The sequence below is a fragment of the Schistocerca cancellata genome, chromosome 1 (genome assembly GCF_023864275.1).
Source record: "Schistocerca cancellata isolate TAMUIC-IGC-003103 chromosome 1, iqSchCanc2.1, whole genome shotgun sequence".
NCBI classification, from domain to species: domain Eukaryota; kingdom Metazoa; phylum Arthropoda; class Insecta; order Orthoptera; family Acrididae; genus Schistocerca; species Schistocerca cancellata.
The window spans coordinates 1,007,960,162-1,007,982,641 of NC_064626.1; the positions used below are offsets into that span (position 1 = coordinate 1,007,960,162).

General features: G+C 41.4%; 1 protein-coding gene across 2 annotated transcripts in view; it reads left to right on the forward strand.

The window, feature by feature from the left end:
* LOC126089044 (lachesin-like) overlaps positions 1–22,480 on the forward strand; it is a 1,131,845-nt gene that overhangs the window by 617,947 nt on the left and 491,418 nt on the right. For both annotated transcript variants that reach the window (XM_049906881.1, XM_049906882.1), the window contains exon 5: positions 8,141–8,348. In XM_049906881.1, coding sequence (XP_049762838.1) covers positions 8,141–8,348 — 208 coding nt within the window. The remainder of the gene's footprint in view (positions 1–8,140; positions 8,349–22,480) is intronic.

Below are 22,480 nucleotides of genomic sequence, written 5' to 3' on the forward strand. Positions count from 1 at the left end.
AGGCCCCTAGTATCGTCTTTGCACCTTTAATGTCGACCGTGTGTATTACCTTCCATTAATCGGATATTCTGTGGTGTAGAGTGTTTCTACATGTACACCCCGCAAGGAGCGTTATGGTGTATCATTTACAGCCTGTCAGGGATGGTAAGCGGGTTGAACGGTTCTTGGTAAGCCTCCTTGTGAGCTGGAAGTGTGGGATGCACGTAGGAGAAAGCTATATAGGCTATCTCGTGTCTTTTCTATGAACGTACGCTATTTCAACAGTAAATTACGTCGTAATGCACCACGCTTGTCTTCCGAAGTCTGCCACTAGAGTTGTGTGAGTATCTTTCCAACTGTTTCTTGCGTATTAATGCACCTGTGACGAAACCGACTCCAGTTCATTTGATCTTCTATATTCATCAGCCGTAACTGCAAAGGCCATACATTTTGTGGATCTGACAGCTTCCGTTGGTTGTTCTACTGCTGTTTAGTCATACAGTTATGGATCTTCTTACCTATTTATGCGCCTTACGTTACATTTGCCGACTGCCAATCTTTGCGCCGAGAGTCGATCCTTGCAGTTCTTATGGCATTTCGCTACAAGTTTTTAGTGTTGCTACTCTTGGCAAATGGAACTTTGGACGTTATTCACTAGATCATTTATCATATACATTATTTCTCATGCCAAAATGCCTTTTTCACAACACACACTAATCGTACAGGAATGAATGAGATATCATTATATCGATTTTTTTAACCCGATTCTGACATTCCATACCGACTTTGCTCTGAAGCTTACTATTTGTGGATAATTTTAATATAAAACAGGCTTTCAAGATTCTGGCGTCAAAGGCTGAATCGGTGATCTCGGGGGAGCGTCTATGATTCGTAATGAAAAAGTCCTCAGTCTCGCGTTCGAACAGCGCCAGTACTTAAACTTGGATTATTTACCAGTATTGTTGGCCGAAGATTTTAGCGGCTGAAGAATTGCGGCATAAGGAGTCACTCACATTGTCCCAACGGCTTTCTTAAAGTGGGTGGGGGAACGGACACAGGTTCAGGGAACTTCCTTGCTCTTGAAGTGGAAAACTGCTCCTAAAGAAGGAAGAATCAGCAACAATCAACAGCATGAAGATGCAGAAGGCAATGGAAACCACCGCATTAAAGACACATGATGTGTTTCCACAGGACATGAGGTATGTAATTGAAAAAATTTCATGCTGAATTCTCAACTAGCAAAATATCGCGATGTAGTCCCCCATTCGGATCTCAGGTAGGGGACTGCCAAAGGGGAGATAATCATGAGAAAAAGACTGAATAACCAATGAAAGAATAACGTTCTACGAGTCGGCGCGTAGAATGTTACATGTTGAAATGTGGTAGGAACGATAGAAAGTCTGAAAGGGAAATTTCGAGGCTCAATCTAGATATAGTGGGAGTCACGGAGTGAAATGGAAAGAAGACAGGTATTTCTGGTCAGATTATTATAGGGTAACATCAACAGCAGCAGAAAATGGTAAAACGGGAGTAGAGTTCGTTACGAATACGAAGGTAGAGAAGAGAGTGTGTTACTGTGAGCAGTTCAGTGACAGGTTTGTTCTCGTCAGAATCAACAGCAAACCAACACCGATAAAGCTGGTTCAAGTATACATGCGAACGTCACAGGCTGAAGAGAAACATAAAGTATAAGTGGATATTGAACACGTATAATATCTAATAGTCAGGAGGGACTGGAATGCTGTTTTAGGGGAAGGAGGAAGAATGGGTTACTGGAGAGTATGGGCTTGAGAGAAGGATTGAGAGAGCAGAAAGACTAATTGAGTTCTGTAATAATCACAAGAGGAGAAGGTATACTTGGAAAAGGCCGGGTGATACGAGAAGATTTCAGTTAGATGACATCATGGTCAGACAAAATTTCCGAAATCAGATATTAGATTCCAAGACGTATTCAGGAGCACATATAGACTCAGATCACAACATAATAGTGATGAAGAGTTGGCTGAAGTTTAAGAGACTGGCCTGGAAGAATCAACACGCAAAGAAGTACTAAGGAATGAGGAGACACGCTTGAAGTTCTCTAAGGCTATAGACACAGTAATAAGGATTAGCTCAGTAGACAGTACAATTGAAGAGGAATGGACGTCTCTAAAAAGGGCTACCACAGAAGTTTGAAACGAAAACATGGGTACAAAAAAAGGTAACTGAGAAGGATCTATGGGTAACACAAGAAATACTTTAGTTAATCGATGAAAGGTGAACGTACAAAGATGTTCAGAGAAATTCAGGAATACAGGAATACAAGTGACTGAGGAATGAAATAAATTGAAGTGCAGGGAAGCTAAGATGAAGTGACTGCATGATAAATGTGAATAAACCGAAAAGGAAATGATTGTCGGTAGGACTGACTCAGCATATAGAAAAGTCATAATCTTTGGTGTCATTAAAAGCAAGGGTGGTAACATTAAGAGTGCAACTGGAGTTGCATTGTTAAATGCAGAGGAGGGAGCAGGTGTGTGGAAAGAGTACACTGAACGCATCTACGACGGGGAAAATTTGTCTGATGTGATAGAAGATAGAGTCCATTTAGAAGACATAGGGGATGCAGTATGAGAATCAGAATTTAAGAGAGTTTTGGAGGACTTAAGAGCAAATAAGGCAGAAAGGTTAGATAACATTCCATCATAATGTCTAAAATCATTTGGGGGAAGCTGCAACAAAACGACAATTTACGTTGGTGTGTGGAATATATGTCTGGCGATATACAATTTTACTTTCAGAAGAATATCACACACACAATTCCCAAGACGGCAATGGCTGACATGTGCGATAATTACTGCGCAGTCAGCTTAACAGCTCATGCATCCCAGTTGCTCACAAGAATAATGTACAGAAGAACAGCAAAGAGAATTGAGGTTGTGACAGATGACGATCAGTTTGGCTTTAGGATAGGTAAAGGTACCAGAGAGGCAATTCTGACGTAGCAGTTGATAATGGAAACAAAAAAATGGTTCAAATGGCTCTGAGCACTATGGGACTTAACTTCGGAGGTCATTAGTCCCCTAGAACTTAGAACTACTTAAAACTAACTAACCTAAGGACATCACACACATCCATGCCCGATGCAGGATTCTAACCTGTGACCGTAGCGGTCGCGCGGTTCCAGACTGTAGATATTGGAAACAAAACTAAAGAAAAATAAAGACACGTTCATAGGATTTGTCGACCTGGAGAAAACGTTCGACTATGTCAAACGTAGCTAGATGTTCGAAATTCTGAGAGAAATAGGGGTAAGCTACAGGGAGAGCCGGATAATACACAATATGTACAAGAGCCAAAAGGGAATAATAAGAATCGACGACCGAGAACGAAGTGCTCTGATCAAAAATGGTGTAAGACAAAGTGATTCAACTCTACACCGAAGATGCTACGAGGAAAATAAAAGAAAGGTTCAGGAGTGGAATTAAAATTCAAGGTGGAAGGATATCAGTGATATGATTCGCTGATGACATTGCCATCCTGAGTGAATGTGAAGAAGAATTTTGATCTCCTGAATAGAATCAGCATTGTAATGAGTAAAGAATATGGACTGGGAATAAATCGAAGAAAGACAAAAGTAATAAGAGGTAGCATAAATGAGAACAGAGCGAAACTTAACATAAGAATTGATGGTCAGGAAGTAGATGAAGTTAACTGATTCTACTACCTATGCAGCAAAATAACCAATGACGGAGAGAGCAAAGTGAACATCAAAAGCAGACTATCACTGGAAAAAGGCCATTCCTGGCCAAGAGTAGTCTGCTACTATCAACATTTGAGGAAGAAATTTATGAAAAATCTGTGTTTCGGGTAGTGAAAAATGGACTCTTGCAAAACCGGAAAAGAAGAGAATCAAAGCATTTGAGATGTGGTGCTAGAGCAGAATGTTGAAAATTATGTGGACTGATAATGTAAGAAATGAGGAGGTCTTGCATAAAGTCTGAGAGGGAAGGAACACACTGACAAGGAGAAGGGACAAGATGATAGGACAGCTGTTAAGACACCAGGGAATAACTTCCACTGTACTAGAGAGAGCTATCGAAGGTAAAGACAGTAGAGGAAGACAGAGATTGGAATACAGCCAGCAAATTATTGAGGACGTAGGTTGCAAGTACTGCTCTGAGATGAAGAGTTTGACACTGGAGAGGAATTCCTGGCGTTCCGCATCAAACCCGTCTGAAGACAGATGACACAAAAAAAAAAAAAAATCGAAATGACATCATGGACGCCCAGCTTCGTAGCTACATGATCTAACTTATCACGAATAAGGAATAAGGGACTCTCTTTTCGTATTATCTTATTACAAATAACATTAGTTTTCGTTTTAAAGTACTAAAAAATGTTCAAAATGTGTTTGAAATCTTATGGGACTTAACTGCTAAGGTCATCAGTCCCTAAGCTTACACACTACTTAACCTAAATTATCCTAAGGACAAACACACACACCCATGCCCGAGGGAGGACTCGAACCTCCGTCGGGACTAGCCGCACGATCCATGACTGTAGAGCCTTAGACCGCTCGGCCAATCCCACGCGGCTTTTAAAGTACTTGTTAACTGCATAATTGGTATACAGCAGTGTGATATACAATAACCGTGACCATTACGATAGTCCATTACGTCTAACTGTCATTCAGACTGACTTTTGTCAATGAATCTACTTTCCGAATCGAGAAACATATTGGTCACTGTCACCTTGAATTGCTCTTTACCTATTGTAACTGCGACCTAAAGTGCATACTGTAATTGAAAATATTTGTAGAGTTAAAGAAATGGCTCTGAGCACTATGCGACTTAACTTCTGAGGTCATCAGTCGCATAGAACTTTAAACTAATTGAGCCTAACTAACCGAAGGACATCACACACATCCATGACCGAGGCAGGATTCGAACCTGCGACCGTAGCGGTCGCTCGGCTCCAGACTGTAGCGCTTAGAACCGAATGGCCACTCCGGCCGGCGAGAGTTAAAGTTTCAGATTATATAGCGCTACTGACAGTCTGTGTGATCTCGGCAAATTCTATAAAGCAGAACAAACATTCCGAATTAAATACACAATTTGGACACATGGAAAAGTATATACAAGGCTGTATTATATATTAATGATTATTATTTCACGTCGTTCTGTTCATTTTTAAAGATAATTTCTCTTCAATCCTACAACTAATGCAAGGAGTATGTTTGAAGAAACGGTGCTTAATACAAGGCATAAAAGGTTCTTCCCGCGAACCATACGCGAGTGGAACAGGAAAGGGAGGTAATGACAGTGGCACGTAACGTGCCCTCCGCCACACACCGTTGGGTGGCTTGCGGAGTATAAATGTAGATGTAGATGTAGAAATCCAATATATCCTTCGTCTTTGCACACGTAAGTGCACGTCGCTGTTTGTGGAGACTGTCTTGTTCTGGTAGCTGACGTTCTGGTTTTCCTTTTCCTTTTCTTTGCCAAATTAATTCATGGAATTACATGTCACTATGGAGGCTATTTTTTGTATTTTAGTGAATACAGATATCCCGTACCTCAACCAATGGTTGCCTAGCTATTTCAATTTGTGACCGTCAACAGTTTTCTTCCGGTTTACTGTGGATGCTTCCAATTTCTTTGTGGATAAAAAGTCAGTATACATCATGTGAAATAGTTTGAACGGATTTCTCTTCTAGGATTCTTTCACAATGGTAGCCACTCATTTGGCGAATAAAAATGGGTTTCTTTCCCACACTTGTCTTATGTCAAGCCGAAGTCGGAATCGTTTGGTATGTACAAATGCATTGACAAAAGTAATTTATGGTCCGTGATTTCTGTTTCAACATCAGGTTCTTGTTATAGTTCTTTCAAAGTAAGTGCCATTTCTATCTTCCGACTATGTCTTGTGAAGCTGTTGCAATATAAAATTACATGCTTACAATGTTTCGAATGTTCCTTGACATGCTTCACTAGGAACGTTGAAAGGTCTTGTGGTCTTCTTTCTCCTTCCGTTTCATCCCACATGTACATAAAAACATTCATTTCATTAAATGAATGTATTCCGAAGTTGTACATACACAGATTCCTCTTGTACCACGCTACCGATGTGAATAGTCCTGGAAATGGGAGTGCCTTCTGCAGATCAAATGTCAGTACATACAAGTTATGTGAAATATTTGCTGCAACTGATTTCAAATTTTCCGTAGCCTGAGCAGCTTTCCTTAGGTGCACGTCTCTTTCCTCCATGTAGCTTCATTCTGTTCCACTGAGATGTTCGTGTTAATTACATGTCTTTTGATGGTGGCTTGAAATGGAGATTAAATTTTGTTGAAAAGACTTGCTAATTTCTCTTTTACTGGTGTCTTATGTTCTTCATCTCATTTTTGGATGTACATATTACACATTTTGCAATTAGACGATCTGGCCATACGTATTTTCTTTCAGGATTTTTGTTTCGTGTGTGATAGGGTGGAAATGATTTTATATGTTCCATATTACCCGTGTCATAAATTTTATCGGCTGTGGTCTTCTTGTCGGGGGAGTCAACTGCAGCCCAAACGTTCGGCTTTGATATATAATGGTACAGTCGTTCTTCGGATATCTGAAATGTGTTAAGAAATATTTTCTGCGTTTAATTTCAAATTTTCCCTAGCCTGAGCAGCTTCTCTTGGACGCTTTGATTATTCAGCATATAGGAAGTACTTAAATGACGTCGATTTCTGATTTCCAGAATCATTTTGCGGCCGTCTCCTTTGCACACAAAATGATGGCACTGTTTTCCAAAGACTCTTGCTGTGAATATTCACCTAGATTCCAGAAGAATCAAACAATTTCCTAGACTGGCCTTCGTTATTCTTACAGAGCACTTTAATCGACATGTGCAGATTCTGGTGGAAAAACTTTTCCTTTCTGCTTATATAATCTTGTACAGTATTTCAGAGAGTTTTCCTTTTGTTGGTCTTTCCGGTCTTCACACTTCGTGTACGTTTTCTTTCTCTCTCCTTTAAGAGTGAGTGACTATTCTCTACGATTCCCTCTCATAGCCTTATAACAAATAACACAATGACAATAGCTATTACGAAAGCAAAATTCGAGACAAACCAGTATATTATACAGCATTAGCGGTTATGAAACAGGTTACGCTTTTGTTAAACCAGTATACAAGTGGTACAAATGATAAAAAACTACGTTTCACAGTACGTTTTGAATTACATTAGCTTATCTCCATTTTCGTCTGAACAGTCGTCTCTGTCCACAGTAATGGTTATTCGGTGCAACAGAACTACAAAACGTTGAAACAGAGCATGCAGTGTCAACATGCTTCACTTGTAATTTGAAATAATAAACAGCTGTTTTAGTTGTCAAGTGAAGTGCAGTCATTTGGCACCACAATGCTCAATTAGGGACTTTATTTACTAGTCTCCGGAAAAGATCCCGTAATGGAGACTGTACTATGCCCCTGGTCTCCAAACAAAATTTTTATGGCCTTGCACCACTTGTACTTTGACCGCCTCAAATGATCATGATACTTGTAAATGGGAAAGGGAACCACCATAACGTAAGAATATGGGAAACACAGCAATCACATACCATACTTGAGCAGGAGATATACCCTCTTAAACTTCATGTGTTTTGAGCCACTTTCCCGAGGAAAGAGTAACAGTTTTTTTTTCGGAAAAAAAACTTAACAGTTACCACGTACCAGGATACGTTCGAAAGCTAACATTATCCGGAACTGCGGGAACTTTCAGAAAGTACGATATATAATAATGTTCCTCTATTTTCACTTCACTTCGTGTAACAGGGTTATGCTCTTTGCCATCTAGAAATTGAGTGGTTTCAAGTTGCATTGCGAGTGGAATGATTAAGTCACTCTTCCGTCTCTCACTAAAATGCTATCGTAAGGTCACTGGAGACCAAGAGCTTATCAAATCAAAACGTTTATAACACCGCAAGTATGCTGAATTTTTGGCGGTGGGCCGCCCATGGCAAAACGACGCTACCCTTGGAATAGCCCATTTTGTGTTACACGCATACCAAAGCAGTACTACTACTAAAACATATTTTGGTTTGTCGCCTGTATCCATCATTACCACTAGCGATTGTTATCAGTGCTACATGCTGGAGTTTCAGATGCACATCGATTCTCGGTGTTTCAGGTGGCCTGGGTGCGTGTCGATACGCAGACCATCCTGTCGATCCACCACAACGTGATCACGCAGAACCCGCGCATCTCGCTGTCGTACAACGACCACCGCTCCTGGTACCTGCACATTAAGAACGTGCACGAGACGGACCGCGGCTGGTACATGTGCCAAGTCAACACCGACCCGATGCGCAGCCGCCAGGGATACCTCCAGGTTGTCGGTAAGTGATCCTCCAAAGCACAGGCCTAAACAATTAAGATACGAGATGAAGTATACTCGGTATGTTGTAATATGTTTTCAGTCATCTCATTTGTTGCTTGGAACAAAGACAGTATGCACCACTCAAATTGCTTTGAAGAAAGCAAGATAATGACAAATCATTTGTTCCAATATTTGGAGCGGTCATCGCATTTTGATGGCGTTATACTAATTATCGGTGAGTTGTTCCTCGTCATTTTCTTACATTTTATGAAGTTCAATTTCCAGTCCTACAGTGTTGTTCGAACTGGGAAGACATATGCAAAGACTATATCACATCTACAACCGTACCTAGCAATTCAAGTTACGGTGTGTGAAGGCACGTACTTCCGGTACCACAATACTTTGCACCTTATCTGTCCTATTCATGAATGGCGTGTGAGAAGAATGAATTTCAGCCACGCTCCATACATGCTCTAAATTCTCGATTTTTCTCGTCGTGTCGTTTCACGAGATTTTTATGGAAGGAAGTAATACGTTGTTCGACTTTCTCCGGAAATTACTGTCTGGGAATTTCGGTAGTAATTAACGTGCTGAACAACGCCTCTTGAACCATCTGCCACGTGAGGTGGTTGAGCGTCTCCGTAACACTCTCGCAGTTATTATATGATTCCGTGACAAAACGTACCGGATGTTGTGACAGAGCGGTTCTAGGCGCTTCAGTCTGGAACCGCGCCACCGCTACGCTCGCAGGTTCCAATCCTGCCTCGGGCATGGATGTGTGTGACGTCCTTATGTTAGTTAGGTTTAAGTAGTTCTAAGTTTTAGGGGACTGATGACCTCAGATGTTAAGTCCCTTAGTGCTCAGAGCCATTTTAACCATTTTTGTAACGAAACGTCCCACTTTTCCCGTTTTCTTCGCTTAATCCTACTTGGCAAGAGTTCCAGACTGATTAACAGTACTCAAGAACTTTTAAAACAAATGTTTTGTAAGTCATATTTAATCGTTGAATTATATTTCCTTAGTATTATCCCAATGATACTCAGTTCATCATCTGCCTTTCCTACCGTTAGATTTCTTCCGTTCATTCCACTAGGGATCACTCCGTGTGGTCAATCCGAGGCATTTTACGGCAGTTACCAATAGCGTATTCGAAGAGTGGTGAACCTCTTCGCCTGTTTATGAGAAGCGCATTAGATTTAAGTACGTTCAGGGTCAACTGCCAACCCCTGACCTTTAAAAGTCTTTCTGTGATTCGCTACAGCCTTTGAGATTTTAAATCAGCCCACGGACAACAGCATCGCCCGCGGATCGAGTCACGAAATATCCAGCGTTACCCACTAGATCATTTACATAAGCTGTATTCCCCAATAACATTCGAATTTTCCTTTCATATCAATCCTATTTGATTCCTTGAGAACGACGTGTTGATCTATACCAGCAAGGAAGTCCTAAATCCAAGCACAAATATCGCACGATACTTAATAACTTGAATTTTGTATCGGATGCCTTCTGGAAATCGACGAACACAGCATCCTGCGCACCTTACACTATGGCGCCCTGGTCGTTAAGAACGAACTGAGCCAGCTGTGTTTCGCTAAGATCCCTGGCAATATAAACAGCGGGACGTCTTCATTCTCCAAAAATATTAAGTGTGACCATAAAACATGTTCCACAATTGAACACCAGGCTGACGGCAGTGATATAGGCCTATAATTATGCTAAATATGCACACCTATCTCACGACCCTCCCTCAAAACTTATGTAAAGGTATACAAGATAATGCGGCCACTTGTGAAGCCAGTTGCAAACGGTGCGTGAGTGGGAGCTAGTGGTTCTCTGGTGGAGGTGAAGAGAAATTGCAGAACATGAAGATAGCCAGTCGTGACAACTACGAACTATGGATGAAGAGCAACGGGCAGATTCGATATTTCTAGGTTTCCGGAAAACATTTGACACGGTGCCCCATTGCACTCTGCTGACGAAGGTACGAGCACATGGATTACGTACACAGATATGTGAGTGGCTCGAAGACTCTTAAGTAATAGAACCAGTATGTTGTCCTGGACGGCGAGTGTTCATCGGAGATAAGGCTATAGTCAGGAATACCACAGGAAAGTTTGATAGGACCGCTGTTGTTCTCTATATACCTGCATCTATATCTACATGGACAGTCTACAAGTCACATTTAAGTGCCTGGCAGAGGGTTCATCGAATCACCTTCACAATTCTCTATTATTCCAGTCCCGCTTCTGCATCCGCTTCGAGTGGTTCTAAGCGCTTCAGTCCGGGACAGCGCTGCTGCTACCGTCGCAGGTTCGAATCCTGCCTCGGGCATGGATGTGTGTGCTGTCCTTAGGTTAGTTAGGTTTAAGTAGTTCTAAGTCTAGGGGACTGATGACCTCAGATGTTAAGTCCTATAGTGCTTAGAGCCATTTGAACCATTTTATTATTCCAATCCCATATGGTGCGCGGAAAGAACGAACACCTACATCTTTCAGTACAAGCTCTGATTTCCCTTATTTTATAATGGTGATAGTTCCTCCCTATGTAGGTTGGTGTCAAAAAAATATTTTTGCATTCGGAGGAGAAAGTTAATGATAGGAATTTCGTGAGAAGATTCCGTCGCAACGAAAAACTCCTTTCTTTTAATGATGTCCAGCCCAAATCCTGTATCATTTCAGTGACACTCTCTCCCATATTTCGCGATAATACAAAACGTGCTGCCCTTCTTTGAACTTTTTCGATGTACTCCATCAGTTCTAGCTGTTAAGGATCCCACATCACGCAGCAGTATTCTAAAAGAGGACGGACAAGCTTAGTGTACGCAGTCTCCTTAGTGGATCTGTTATATTTCCTAAGTGTCCTGCCAATAAAACGCAGTCTTGTTAGCCTTATCCATAACATTTTCTAAGCGTTCCTTCCAATTTCAGTTGTTTATAATTGCAATTCATAGGCATTAATCTGAATTTATGGCCTTTACATTTGACTGATTTATCATGTAACCGAAGTTTTACGAATTCCTTTTAGCACTCATGTGGATGACCTCACACTTTTCGTTATTTAGATTCAACTGCATATTTTCTCACCATCCACATATATTTTCTAAAAATGATCTGGTGGGTAGGGTGGGCAGAAATCTGCTGCTGTTTGCTGATGATGTAGTGGTGTATGGTAAGCTGTCAAAATTGAGTGACTATTGGAAGATACAAGACGAGTTAGACAATAGTTCCAGTTGGTGTGATGAATGGCAGCTGGCCCTAAATGAGGAAAAAATGTAAGTTAATGCGGATGAGTAGGAAGAATGAACCTGTAATGTTCGGATACAGTAATACTAGTGTCATGCTTGACACAGTCTAATCGTTTAAATATCTGGGCATAACGTTGCAAAGCGATAAGAGGTGGAACGAGCATGTGACAACTGCGATAGGGAAGGCGAATGGGTCGACACAGTTTATTGGGAGAACTGTAGTAAATAGTGGTTCATCTGTAAAGTAGACCACATGTAGGACGTTGGTGGGGCCTATTCTTGAGTCTACTCGAGTGTTTGGGATCCTACCAGGAGGATTGAAGGAAGACATTGAAGCAATTCAGAAGCGGGCTGCTGCTGCTAGATTTGTTACCGATAGGTTTGAGAACGTAGGTTGTAAGTGCTACTCTGAGATGAAGAGGTTGGCACAGGAGAGGAATTCGTGGCGTGTCGCCTCAAACCAGTCAGAAAACCGATGACTCAAAAACAAAAAAAGTTTTAACAACACGTAGGTGTTTGGGTATGCTTCGGGAATTCAAATGGGAATCCCTAGAGGGAAGGCGACGTTCTTTCCGAGAAACACTGTTGAGAAGATTTAGAGAACCAGCTGACTGCCGAACGATTCTATCGACGCCAACAAACATTGCGCGTAAGGCCCACGAAGATAAAATACGGGAAATTAGGGCTCATAAGGAGGGATATAAGCAGTCGCTTTTCTCTCGCTCTATTGGCGAGTGGCACAGGAAAGGTGATGATTAGTAGTGGTACAGGGTACCCTTCGCCACGCGGCGTACGGTGGATTGAGGAGTGTCTATGTAAATGTAGATGTTGAACATTCTCAGAGTAGGGTGGCGGAAGTCGACGAACACAGGCCGCGAGGGGCTGACGATGGTGTGCCATTGTCAGCGATTGTGTCAATACGGCTCGCTAGTGACCGTGCCCTCTGTGCGTCGTTCGCCCCCTGCTGTCTCCGGAGGCGGCCCTCTGTTCTCTTAACTGGCACCGGCATGTTCCAGTACTCATTCCAGCGTCGAACAGCTGCCAGGGACCGAGTTCCGAAGTTTTAGTTGGAGGGCCGCAGCTGTTGTTAGTAGCCCCGGAGGTTCGGTTCTGAGAAGACGTTAGCTCGACCCGCGGTCCACCCACGCTACAGCGGGACTTCCGGCTGTATGTCCAGTCGAAATGGTGGACGAACGTTAGCAGCCTCGCAGCAAAAGCCAACACACAACGGAAGCCAATTCGAAGTCCGTCTTTGGCGACATATCCACACTTATGCAGTTGTCCGCTTCTATATACGCCAAGGCAGATCTTGTCGCGGCTGACGTCGCGTACGCGTACTGCCAAGTGTCGTCGCAACATCACGAAACTTTGACTATTGGCCCCAGCGCCCGCCTCGTTGTTGCGGAGCCGCTTGAATAGCGTAAATGCTCGAGTCATCTGATGTCTACAAGTGGTAGGTTTCGGCACTGGGCCCCAGCTTGTGCTTTCACTGCCTCCCCTCTTAGAATAAATCGGCTTACCAAATTTCTGATTGCATAATGTCTGACTGAAACAGAGGCTCTGTTACCTATGCAGTTTACACTTTTCGATTCCCAGTCAAACCATACCTGGAGTAGAAATTCTAGAACAAATCCTAGGTTATGTGCTGTATGCCTATACCCTTAATTCCTCTGTTGGTATTTACGCTATTTACACCATTGAATATACATGGGCTGAAACACTGAGTTCCTGGTTCTTGTCCTCTGCTCTGCCTCACTCCAATTTTTCAAGGCTTAGCCTTTCCTTCACTGTTATCGTAGACCTGCAGGTCAAAGGAAGATGGAATCGATCTAGGGGATTCTACAACTGCGGTAGATATAAGAAATGCCTACTGCAGCCAAGTTGGCGAATGTACTAGACGCATTAGTTTCTACTGAGATGCACCAATGTTGATGTTCGGTATCACTCACATTACTTCATATGTACGAATACATGTTCCAATGATACACAGCTATTCTGGTTAACCAGTATCTGGTCCAGGGTGGCCAGAAGGGTTGTGTCTATGTTGTCGTTCACATGGGTTATGTTCCTTTGGGGCAAAATTTTGAAGCTAAAGTTCGGTAAGTACAATAGCAAATAGGTGGTGTTCTGCACTGGGGTACGAGAAAAGGTGGTGGAAAACCGGAAGGTGAGTCCAGAAATACCTCAAGTGGTGCAACTAATGAGCAACCTGTGCCCCTGTGCTATTGAGGCGTCTTTGGTGATAGCAGATATAGATGATGACTACAAGATCTAATACTGAAAAAGAGTCCATCCCTGTACAAGTTCATCAGTTTGGATATAAAATTAGCACCCTGACCTGTTATTACAGCTCTGATGTCCCAAATTTTAATAACCTGTGGTTAACCATTTCTGAGCTACCGTTTACACTTGCTAATTTGGCTTAGCAACCATGGATAAAAATTACAGAAAATGGTCAGTTATAGTCAACACTTGCCAATTCGCTGTCCATATCTATGCAAAGGGACTAACAGCATCCGTACCAATAATTTAGAATGGTCTGATGGCCTCAAGTAACCTTTGGAATGGAATCTGCTGACGATTCAATTCAACTCATTATGCAAATAGTATGAAATTTTTTACATCCTACACCACGTTCTGTTTCTGCATTCTCCACCAAAAATTCTCTGGAATGTAATGTTCTTTATCTTAACAGCTTCCATACCCAGCCAAGATAAAGTCATGAGCTCTTCTCAACACTTGTCAGCATTAGTATGTGCTGACTCCACCTTCTTTGTTTTTTCTAATACCCAGTTGTCAGCACTGAACTGCACTTGCATCGTGAATTGCTGACAGTCTGAGTCTACAGTCTGAGCCTTTCACCAGTCATCTGCAAATATTGCAATCCATTCAGCAGTGCATATCTTAGGACACAACCCATCTGAATTAGCATTAGTCTTCCCAGGATGATATATGACTTCAAAAATGTTAAGCCTACTGAGTCAAACGGCTGGGTGGGTGTTTGGATCCTTAAGGCCCAGAAACCATTTCAATGCAGGATGATCTTTATAACTTTGAAATGTCGACTATTTGAGTAACATTGGAAAAAACTGATTCCACAGATCAAATTGAGCATCTCTTTTCCAGCAGTCGAGTAATTTGTCTCTGCATCATTTAACTGTATAAAAGCATAAGCTAGCGGATCACCTCCTCTAACAATTCCCGGCGCCAGACCAACCACCACAGCATGATTACTCACATCACATGACAATATGAAATGTTTCTTATAATCCAGGAAAATGGAGAAAGGATCAATAACCATTAAATCCTTTACTTGCACTAAGGTTTCTTCACCTACTGGAGGTCGTCGAAACTTGACCTCCTTTTTTGCTAAATGTGTTATGGTTCTTGTTTTTTCTGCAAATTGTGGCACGAATTCCCTGCGATAATTAAATATCTCAAGACAAGACTGCAGCTCTTCCTTAATAATGAAAAATGTTCAAATGTGTGTGAAATCTTATGGGACTTAACTGCTAAGGTCATCAGTCCTTAAGCTTACACACTACTTAACCTAAATTATCCTAAGGACAAACACACACCCATGCCCGAGGGAGGACTCGAACCTTCGCCGGGATCTGCCGCACAGTCCATGCCTGCAGAGCCTTAGACCGCTCGGCTAATCCCGCGCGGCTCCTTAATAACAGGTGGCCTAAATTTCTGCAAGACGTGAACAAGCTGGGAGTCCATTAACACACTATTCTGGGCAGTAATATGGATCTAATGACGAACTCCTATTATATCATAATAACACTATACCAAAATTACTATTAGTCATGCTGCTTATAGTCGACTAAAGACGTCATCTAATCATACTGTGTGCTCCTGGATAGCCTTAGAAAAAAATGTAATATTTTTCTGGAGTATTATGCACTATTTTGGTTTCAAACCACCTAATACGCTGTTCAATAGGTGCTGGAAAGTTTCCACCACATTCTTTAATCTAAAAGGCGTTCAGTAGTACTGATAATGACCAGATGGGACCAGAAACGCCATCTTGGGTCATCCTCTGGTGCTACCTTTAATTGCCCTCTCTACGAATCAATGCATACAAAGTAACGACATTGCCCCAGATTATATAGAGAGTCCAAGATGCTATGGATTGAGTCCACTACTGTCGCTTCTTTTGATTTAAATATCCATAACTGCATCGGAATCTGTAAGTTTTACCTGTCTGTCCTCTTTCTTCGTACAGTTACTACTGACGATAACCAGGGGCTGTCACTCTAACTATAATCCCATCATGGACCTGCCGGTTAGTAAACTCCTCCATCCATGAGAGTAGATGCTATGGAATTAGTTCTGGCTTTTTATACACCAGAATTAATTCACTGTGAGTATCCAGTTCTGCATTAGTAGCGCAGCTGTCAATGGTCTGGCAGTCTTAAACAACTTTTTTTATCCCTTTTAATAATCCTCCCATCTTCTTCCTATTACATCGTTTTAAATGTGACACTTTCCGCTACAGTGTGGCTACGTTGACAGACTGTCCTGGCTACGAATGTTCTTGAATTCTGTAATTAATTCTTCCTCCTCCAGTATCTCCTAGTTAACAGAATTTTCTCATTTTGCGAAAACTGAGGGCGATTTGTTTAATTGTTAAAAACTATTTAAAAGACACTACCAAATAATTTTCTTTTATTTAAGACAACCGGTTTCAACAGACTATGCTGTCATCTTCATGTCTTAAAATCTATTGTAAAACATGTTCATTTTACGCTGACCTCAGGCACCAGATGTCAAATGGATAAAAACAGCACGTTATAAAAGGTTTATCATCGCTAAAATATTTAAAAAAATAAGGCTCTTTGTGCAACAGGTTATAATCATATACATATTGATCACAGATGCTTGTGGCGTCATACAAACATGGTACACAATACCACAACTGTTTACATATGCTGAACATGTTCTAAACAGTCAGATGTATACGTCCAGCATTTGTAAGCAGTTCACCTAATATGCTTGCGTTCCATGAGCACCTCCAGCTCCGTAGTTCGATGCAGCCAAGTATTGTGATCAATAAAAATGAAATCAGAGCCGAAATCGCCTCTAGAAAGACGGACGTGGGGATGAAGTAAGGTGTCACAGTAACGTTGGCTGGTGAGTGTAACGTGTTCCGACATTTGGACGTCAGATCTCCGATACAACATTATGTCTCCCCACCATCAAAACGATGATGTTCGACAATGTTCCAGACTTGGTTGTGTACCCACAAGTGACTAGGGATGTGGACACCGTGATGCAGACAGGAACACTGTCGAACATGATATTTTTGGTAGTCAGGGTGTTATGGTGTGGAACATGTTATTTTCAACGGTCAGCGTTATTGTGACACTGTACTCCTGCAATATGTGTGTCTTTTGAGGGGTACATTTGGCCCATAACTCATTTTTATGGATGACAATGTGCGATCGCATCGACGTGCGCAGACGAAGGCTCTGTTAGTACGGTGAACGGATTCGCCTGCCCGTTCCCACGATTTAAGTCCCATCGATCTCGTGTGGGATGCGGTGGGGAGACGTACTTCAGTACTTCCACAGGAACTAACGACCACACAGCAGTTGTCAAGCGCGCCGGTGGAAACATGAAACACCCTACTGCTTGCTCATCGTACAAGCATCATTATTAATCCACTAAAAGAAAGTCCAATTGAAAATGATACAAATAAGGTCTTTTGAAAAGTCATTAATCGGTTTTCTGTAAATGGGCTTGCTCTAAACTTTGAAAAAACACAGTACATCCAATTTTCTGCTGCAAAAAGTACAGTTCCTACAATAAGTATAACACACCAGCAGAAGTCAATAGACAGGGTAGAGCATACTAAGTAGATCTTAATTGGAAAATTCATATTTTGGATCTCCTAAAGCGACTAGGTTCAGCAACTTTTGCGAGCAGAATAATTGTCTATTTTGAGGATATAGAAACTAGTAAGCTAAGATACTTTGCATACTTTCACACTTTAATGTCATACGGAATAATATTTTTGGGTAACTCAACATTTATACTAAAAATAATCACCGCTCAAAAGAAAGTGGTTAGAATAATGTTTAGGGTTCATCGTCGCACATCTTGTAGGCATCTATTTAAAAGATTGGGTATTCTTACAACAACCTCGCAATACATCTACTCACAAATGAAATTAGTTCTCAACAACATGGACCAGTTGGAAAACAACAGCGATATTCATGATTATAATACCAGAAAAAAGGAAGACTTACACTATCATTTTTTCAACCTATTTTTGGCACAGAAACGGGTAAAATATGCTGCTATAAAAATTTTCGACAAATTACCAGATGAAATAAGGTGTCAGACAGCAGTAATAGCTTCAAAATAAATTGAAATCATATCTCCTTGACAACACCTTCTATACCATAGATTAATTCTTGAATTGGAACAAATAAATCTATAAATATAGTATATGTATTTTGTGCCATTCTAGGTAATGGGGTAAGTAATAGAAATATTAATCTTTAACTATGTACCGTTTTATATATATATATATATATATATTAAAAAATTTTGTTTCACATGTGCATTTCTTGTCCACTTGACACGTTCCACATCATAACGGCTACCGTACCGTGCGATTGGTCAATGGAACACTCAACCAACCAACTAACTGACTAACTAGTACAACAGTGTAGTTTCGGGCGAAGCCATGACTGCTTTAAGAGCTAGAACTACCCAAAAGGAACTGTTAACTACCCGTCGTCGCCAACATATATGGGCTACTATGACTTGTACGTTTGACAAAACACTATCAAGTGACGCCGAGATGTCTGAGCGAACAGGAGAATTGTTCCCAGCACACGGTACACCTACTGAAACAGCTTTAAATTTTTGTGCCCAAAACATTGAGTTATTCAGTAACAGAAACATTCTACTTTCACGCGAGCGTTGTACAAATAGTCCTAACCTATACTAGTGTGCAATTTAGAGCCATGCAAATAGTTGAATACGACTATTCCCGGCGTGGAAACTGTTCCCTGTCGATGTCTTACGCCGTCGCTTGTCTGATTTCCCGACCAACGTGTCACCAGTGTCAGTGACGATTCCTTCATTCCTTCGAGGAACAGCTCACTGCTCCTCATCAGGTGATCTCTAATCGAGCTCCTCGTTAAACAGTGCACGACGGATTCTGTCCCGCTTTGCGCAGTGATATGAAACAGCGCATTACTTATTCCACTGATTTCTTACGTGTAACGTAGTCCCTGTTATACTGGAGATCTCTGTTGTAGAATTGCTCACCGTATCGCGACGCCTAGCCTTTAGGCTGCTCCGTACGAACTAAGTTGTTTGAGGGAAGGCCTGCCTGCAGTTGAGTTGGGACCACACGACTCGCTGTGACAACACGAGAGTGTTCAATAATGAGTCGGGAAAAGAAAGCAATTCTGTTTCCATGCTTGTCGCTGTATTTATATAATCACTTCTTTTACCTACTTTCTGAATGAGAACAAATCTTCCTACAAGCTTGTATCCTGAGACGGAGTAATTGTATGTTGCCGTCAAGGATAAACAAAGTTAACAAAAATAACCTTGGAAGGGTGAGCGAATGACAGACGAACGACATATAAGTCATTTAATTTGTTTGCTTTCCTATTGTACAACGGTTATTTAAATTTCGAGTAATCGTTTTCCGTGACGTTAACTCCACAAGGGCAGTTCAGTTGAGAGCGAAATTACATTGAAGCTCCCAGCTGATCGAAGCCGTCGAACGTAGTTGACGACGCAATCTTCACTTCTATTTGAAACGGTTCTTCATTAATTGAATCTTATAATAATGTTTTTGGGACCAGAAATTTAGCTTTGGCTGCACTAAAGGAGTACCACTAAGAATACACCATATTTAAATACACAGACACGACTATTTTGGTCACATCTCATATTAGGGTAGCCTGTACGTCAACTGCTACTCTAAAGCTTAGAAATAATTGCTTCATATGAATCTCGAATACAACAGACTTGTCGTTAAAATGACGGTTCTCACAAACGAGTGAGAAACCGGCGATTTAACTACTTACGAGAAGCATACAGCAGCAATGCACCTTGAGTACTTCTTAGAAGTGTAGTATAGCAAGACCTGGAGATATACATATGCATTTATATCTGAACTGTTCCGATGATGTATGGAAACATTATTGGAGATGCAGGACATAGGATTATTTTAGAAGTGAGTGTAATACGTTCTTCGTCCACTTGAGAAACGGACGGAAGCTCTCTTACAATGGTGGAGAGTACACTTTTCTATGATGTACACAGTGGCATACGGAGTATATTTGTATATGTAGAAATTAACTTTGTTTCTGCGGTTGTGATATGTACAACCGTGATTCTACATTTTAGTTGGAATTAGATGAAAAAAAAGAAAAAAAAGGTTCTCGACTCGACTTGATGCAATGCTCGTTTTGGATGTCAGATCATGGAATGGGCCACAAATATTTTCACATGTATTTTATGAAAACGAACTTCTCTAGAAATTTCATTTCTATCATTAATGTAAGTATTTGCTGATACTGCAGACAAATGGTTTTTGATTGGTATTCAAACTGCACTTTTAATGTACGTTCCGCTTAGAACCGAAGTAGTATAAAATGGATAGGATCATGTATTCTTCTGATAACAATAGCATTCTCCGGCCTCGCGTAACACGCGACTGCGGTAATACTGCTCCGCCACGAGCCTTTCTTTTGCTGTTGCCATTATTCTCGACTCTCTCCCCCTGATGGTGGGGCTCAAAGCTTTATTTACGAAACAAAAGGAAACCGGAGATTGAGTTACCATCATTAGGAAAGCCTTTGCTTGTTAAAACTTAAGATGTGAAAGTATCCCGTTGCGAGTCGTGACTCGATAATGGGACTAGATAAAACTTAGAGTGGCGTTCCTATAGCCTGTCATCTGCGCTCAACTTTGGTTTAGCTCGAATAAACTGCAGACTCAGTTTATGTTTGTATTGCTTTTTCAGTAATATTGAGACAATTTCTGTCTGCGAAATACTGAGCACAGCTCATGTTGTGGTATGAAGGAACTGCAACTTCGTCGAAACGGGAGTATACTGCCAAAAAATTATTACTGACGTTACTTGGAGAAACTCTCTCCGTGATCCACTATGACACTTATTTCATATTATATCTTTGAGGGCTGTTCAATAAAGAAAGATCATAACTTTTATGGTGATTATTTCTCGCGTTTATGATATTCTGTTAGTTTAATGTGCAGCAAACACACCGTAGTAGTTTCATTGTTGGGGCTCCTGGTTCCCGCCTGTGAGAGGCGGGCAAGGTAAGACAGTATCGCCTACCGCTGCAATGGAGGTAAAACTCAGGGAACAATATGCGGCTTTGTAATTCTGCATACGTCTCAACAAATCGTGAACTGAGTCCTACACAGTGTTACAGGAGGCCTACGGAGAGTCTATTCTTCCCTACAGCACAGCTCGATGGTGGTTTAAAATGTTTAAAGAAGAGAGACAATCAAAGAGAGGTGGACCCGGTGCTCCAGTTACGGCTCCAACGTAAGAAAACATCAACACTGCTACTGTCATTGTGAGAGAGGACCGACGAATTACCTTCAGATCTCTTTCTCAAATACTGAACATTTCATTGGGTGCCTCCCACACGTTGCTGAAAGAAAAATTACACAAGAAACGTGTTTGTGGGCGATGGGTTCCAAGACTTGTTTCCCGAACAAAATTACATTCACGTGCAGGTCTGCATGCCGTTAACGTAGATGTTAGAGGAAGATCCGGAGTATCTTTCAAATGTAATCACTGCTGATGAAACTTGGTTACATCGTTTTGATCCTGAGAGCAAACAGCAAGGTTCAATGCAGAAATTTCCATCACCAACCACTAAAAAAGCAAAAGTGGTTGCTTCTGCTGGGAAAGTTACGGTCATCTCATTCTTTGATATTCATGGAATTGTTTATCAGCATGTTGTACCTGCACACACACCAGTAACTGGACAATACTGCAGGGATGTCCTGAAAACATCGCAAGTCCACATCTGCCGCAAAAGACCACATTACCGTGTAGCAGGCTGGATGCTGCACCACGATAATGCGCGGCCGCATATTGCCAGTGTTGTTGCTGATTATCTTGCAAAAATCAACGTGAAGTGCATCTCTCACCCTCCCCATAGTCTGGATTTAGCCCCATATGATTTTTTGCTGTTCCCTAACGTGATGAAACGCATTCGTGGGAGGCATTATCAATCATCAGCAGCAGTGGTGAAGGCTGCGGAGGCGAATTTGAATGACCTTTCCAGCATGTATTTTAAGACTGACAGAAACGCTGGGACAAGTGCATTGCATTCATGGGAGACTACTTTTAGAAGGACCATCAAAATAAAGAGGATGAGTAAAGGTATATTGTCAAAAAAAATTGTGATCAATCTTTATTGAACAGCCCTCGTATTTCGTGCTCATCATCACTGGAACGCAAGCGTTGTTACATCTGATCTTTCTCCGAAAGCATCTTTGATTTAACATCCGAGCTGCAGATTGTTGCAGCAGGGTACTAACTATACAGGAGTTGTTCTCTGAGATGTGATTAAAGTACAAATTTTCTATAGAACTTCGTAACATATTATTTGTTGATGCTGGTACACAACACCCGCGTCAGACTCTCCTCTCTGTGGTAGGAAGGGCGGGGCCAAAGAGGGATTGAACCTCATTCGTGTTGTGAACTTTCTGTTTATCTTAACTAAACACACTAAGTTCAAGTTGTTAAAAATCTGTAGGGAAAAAACCGCCAATCGTATTCGCTGCTGAGAAACGGAATAGTTTACAATCATAAAATTGTACCAGATTCATTAATAGCAAACAGAAATAACCAGACAAAACTGAAGCTAAATATTGCGTTCTA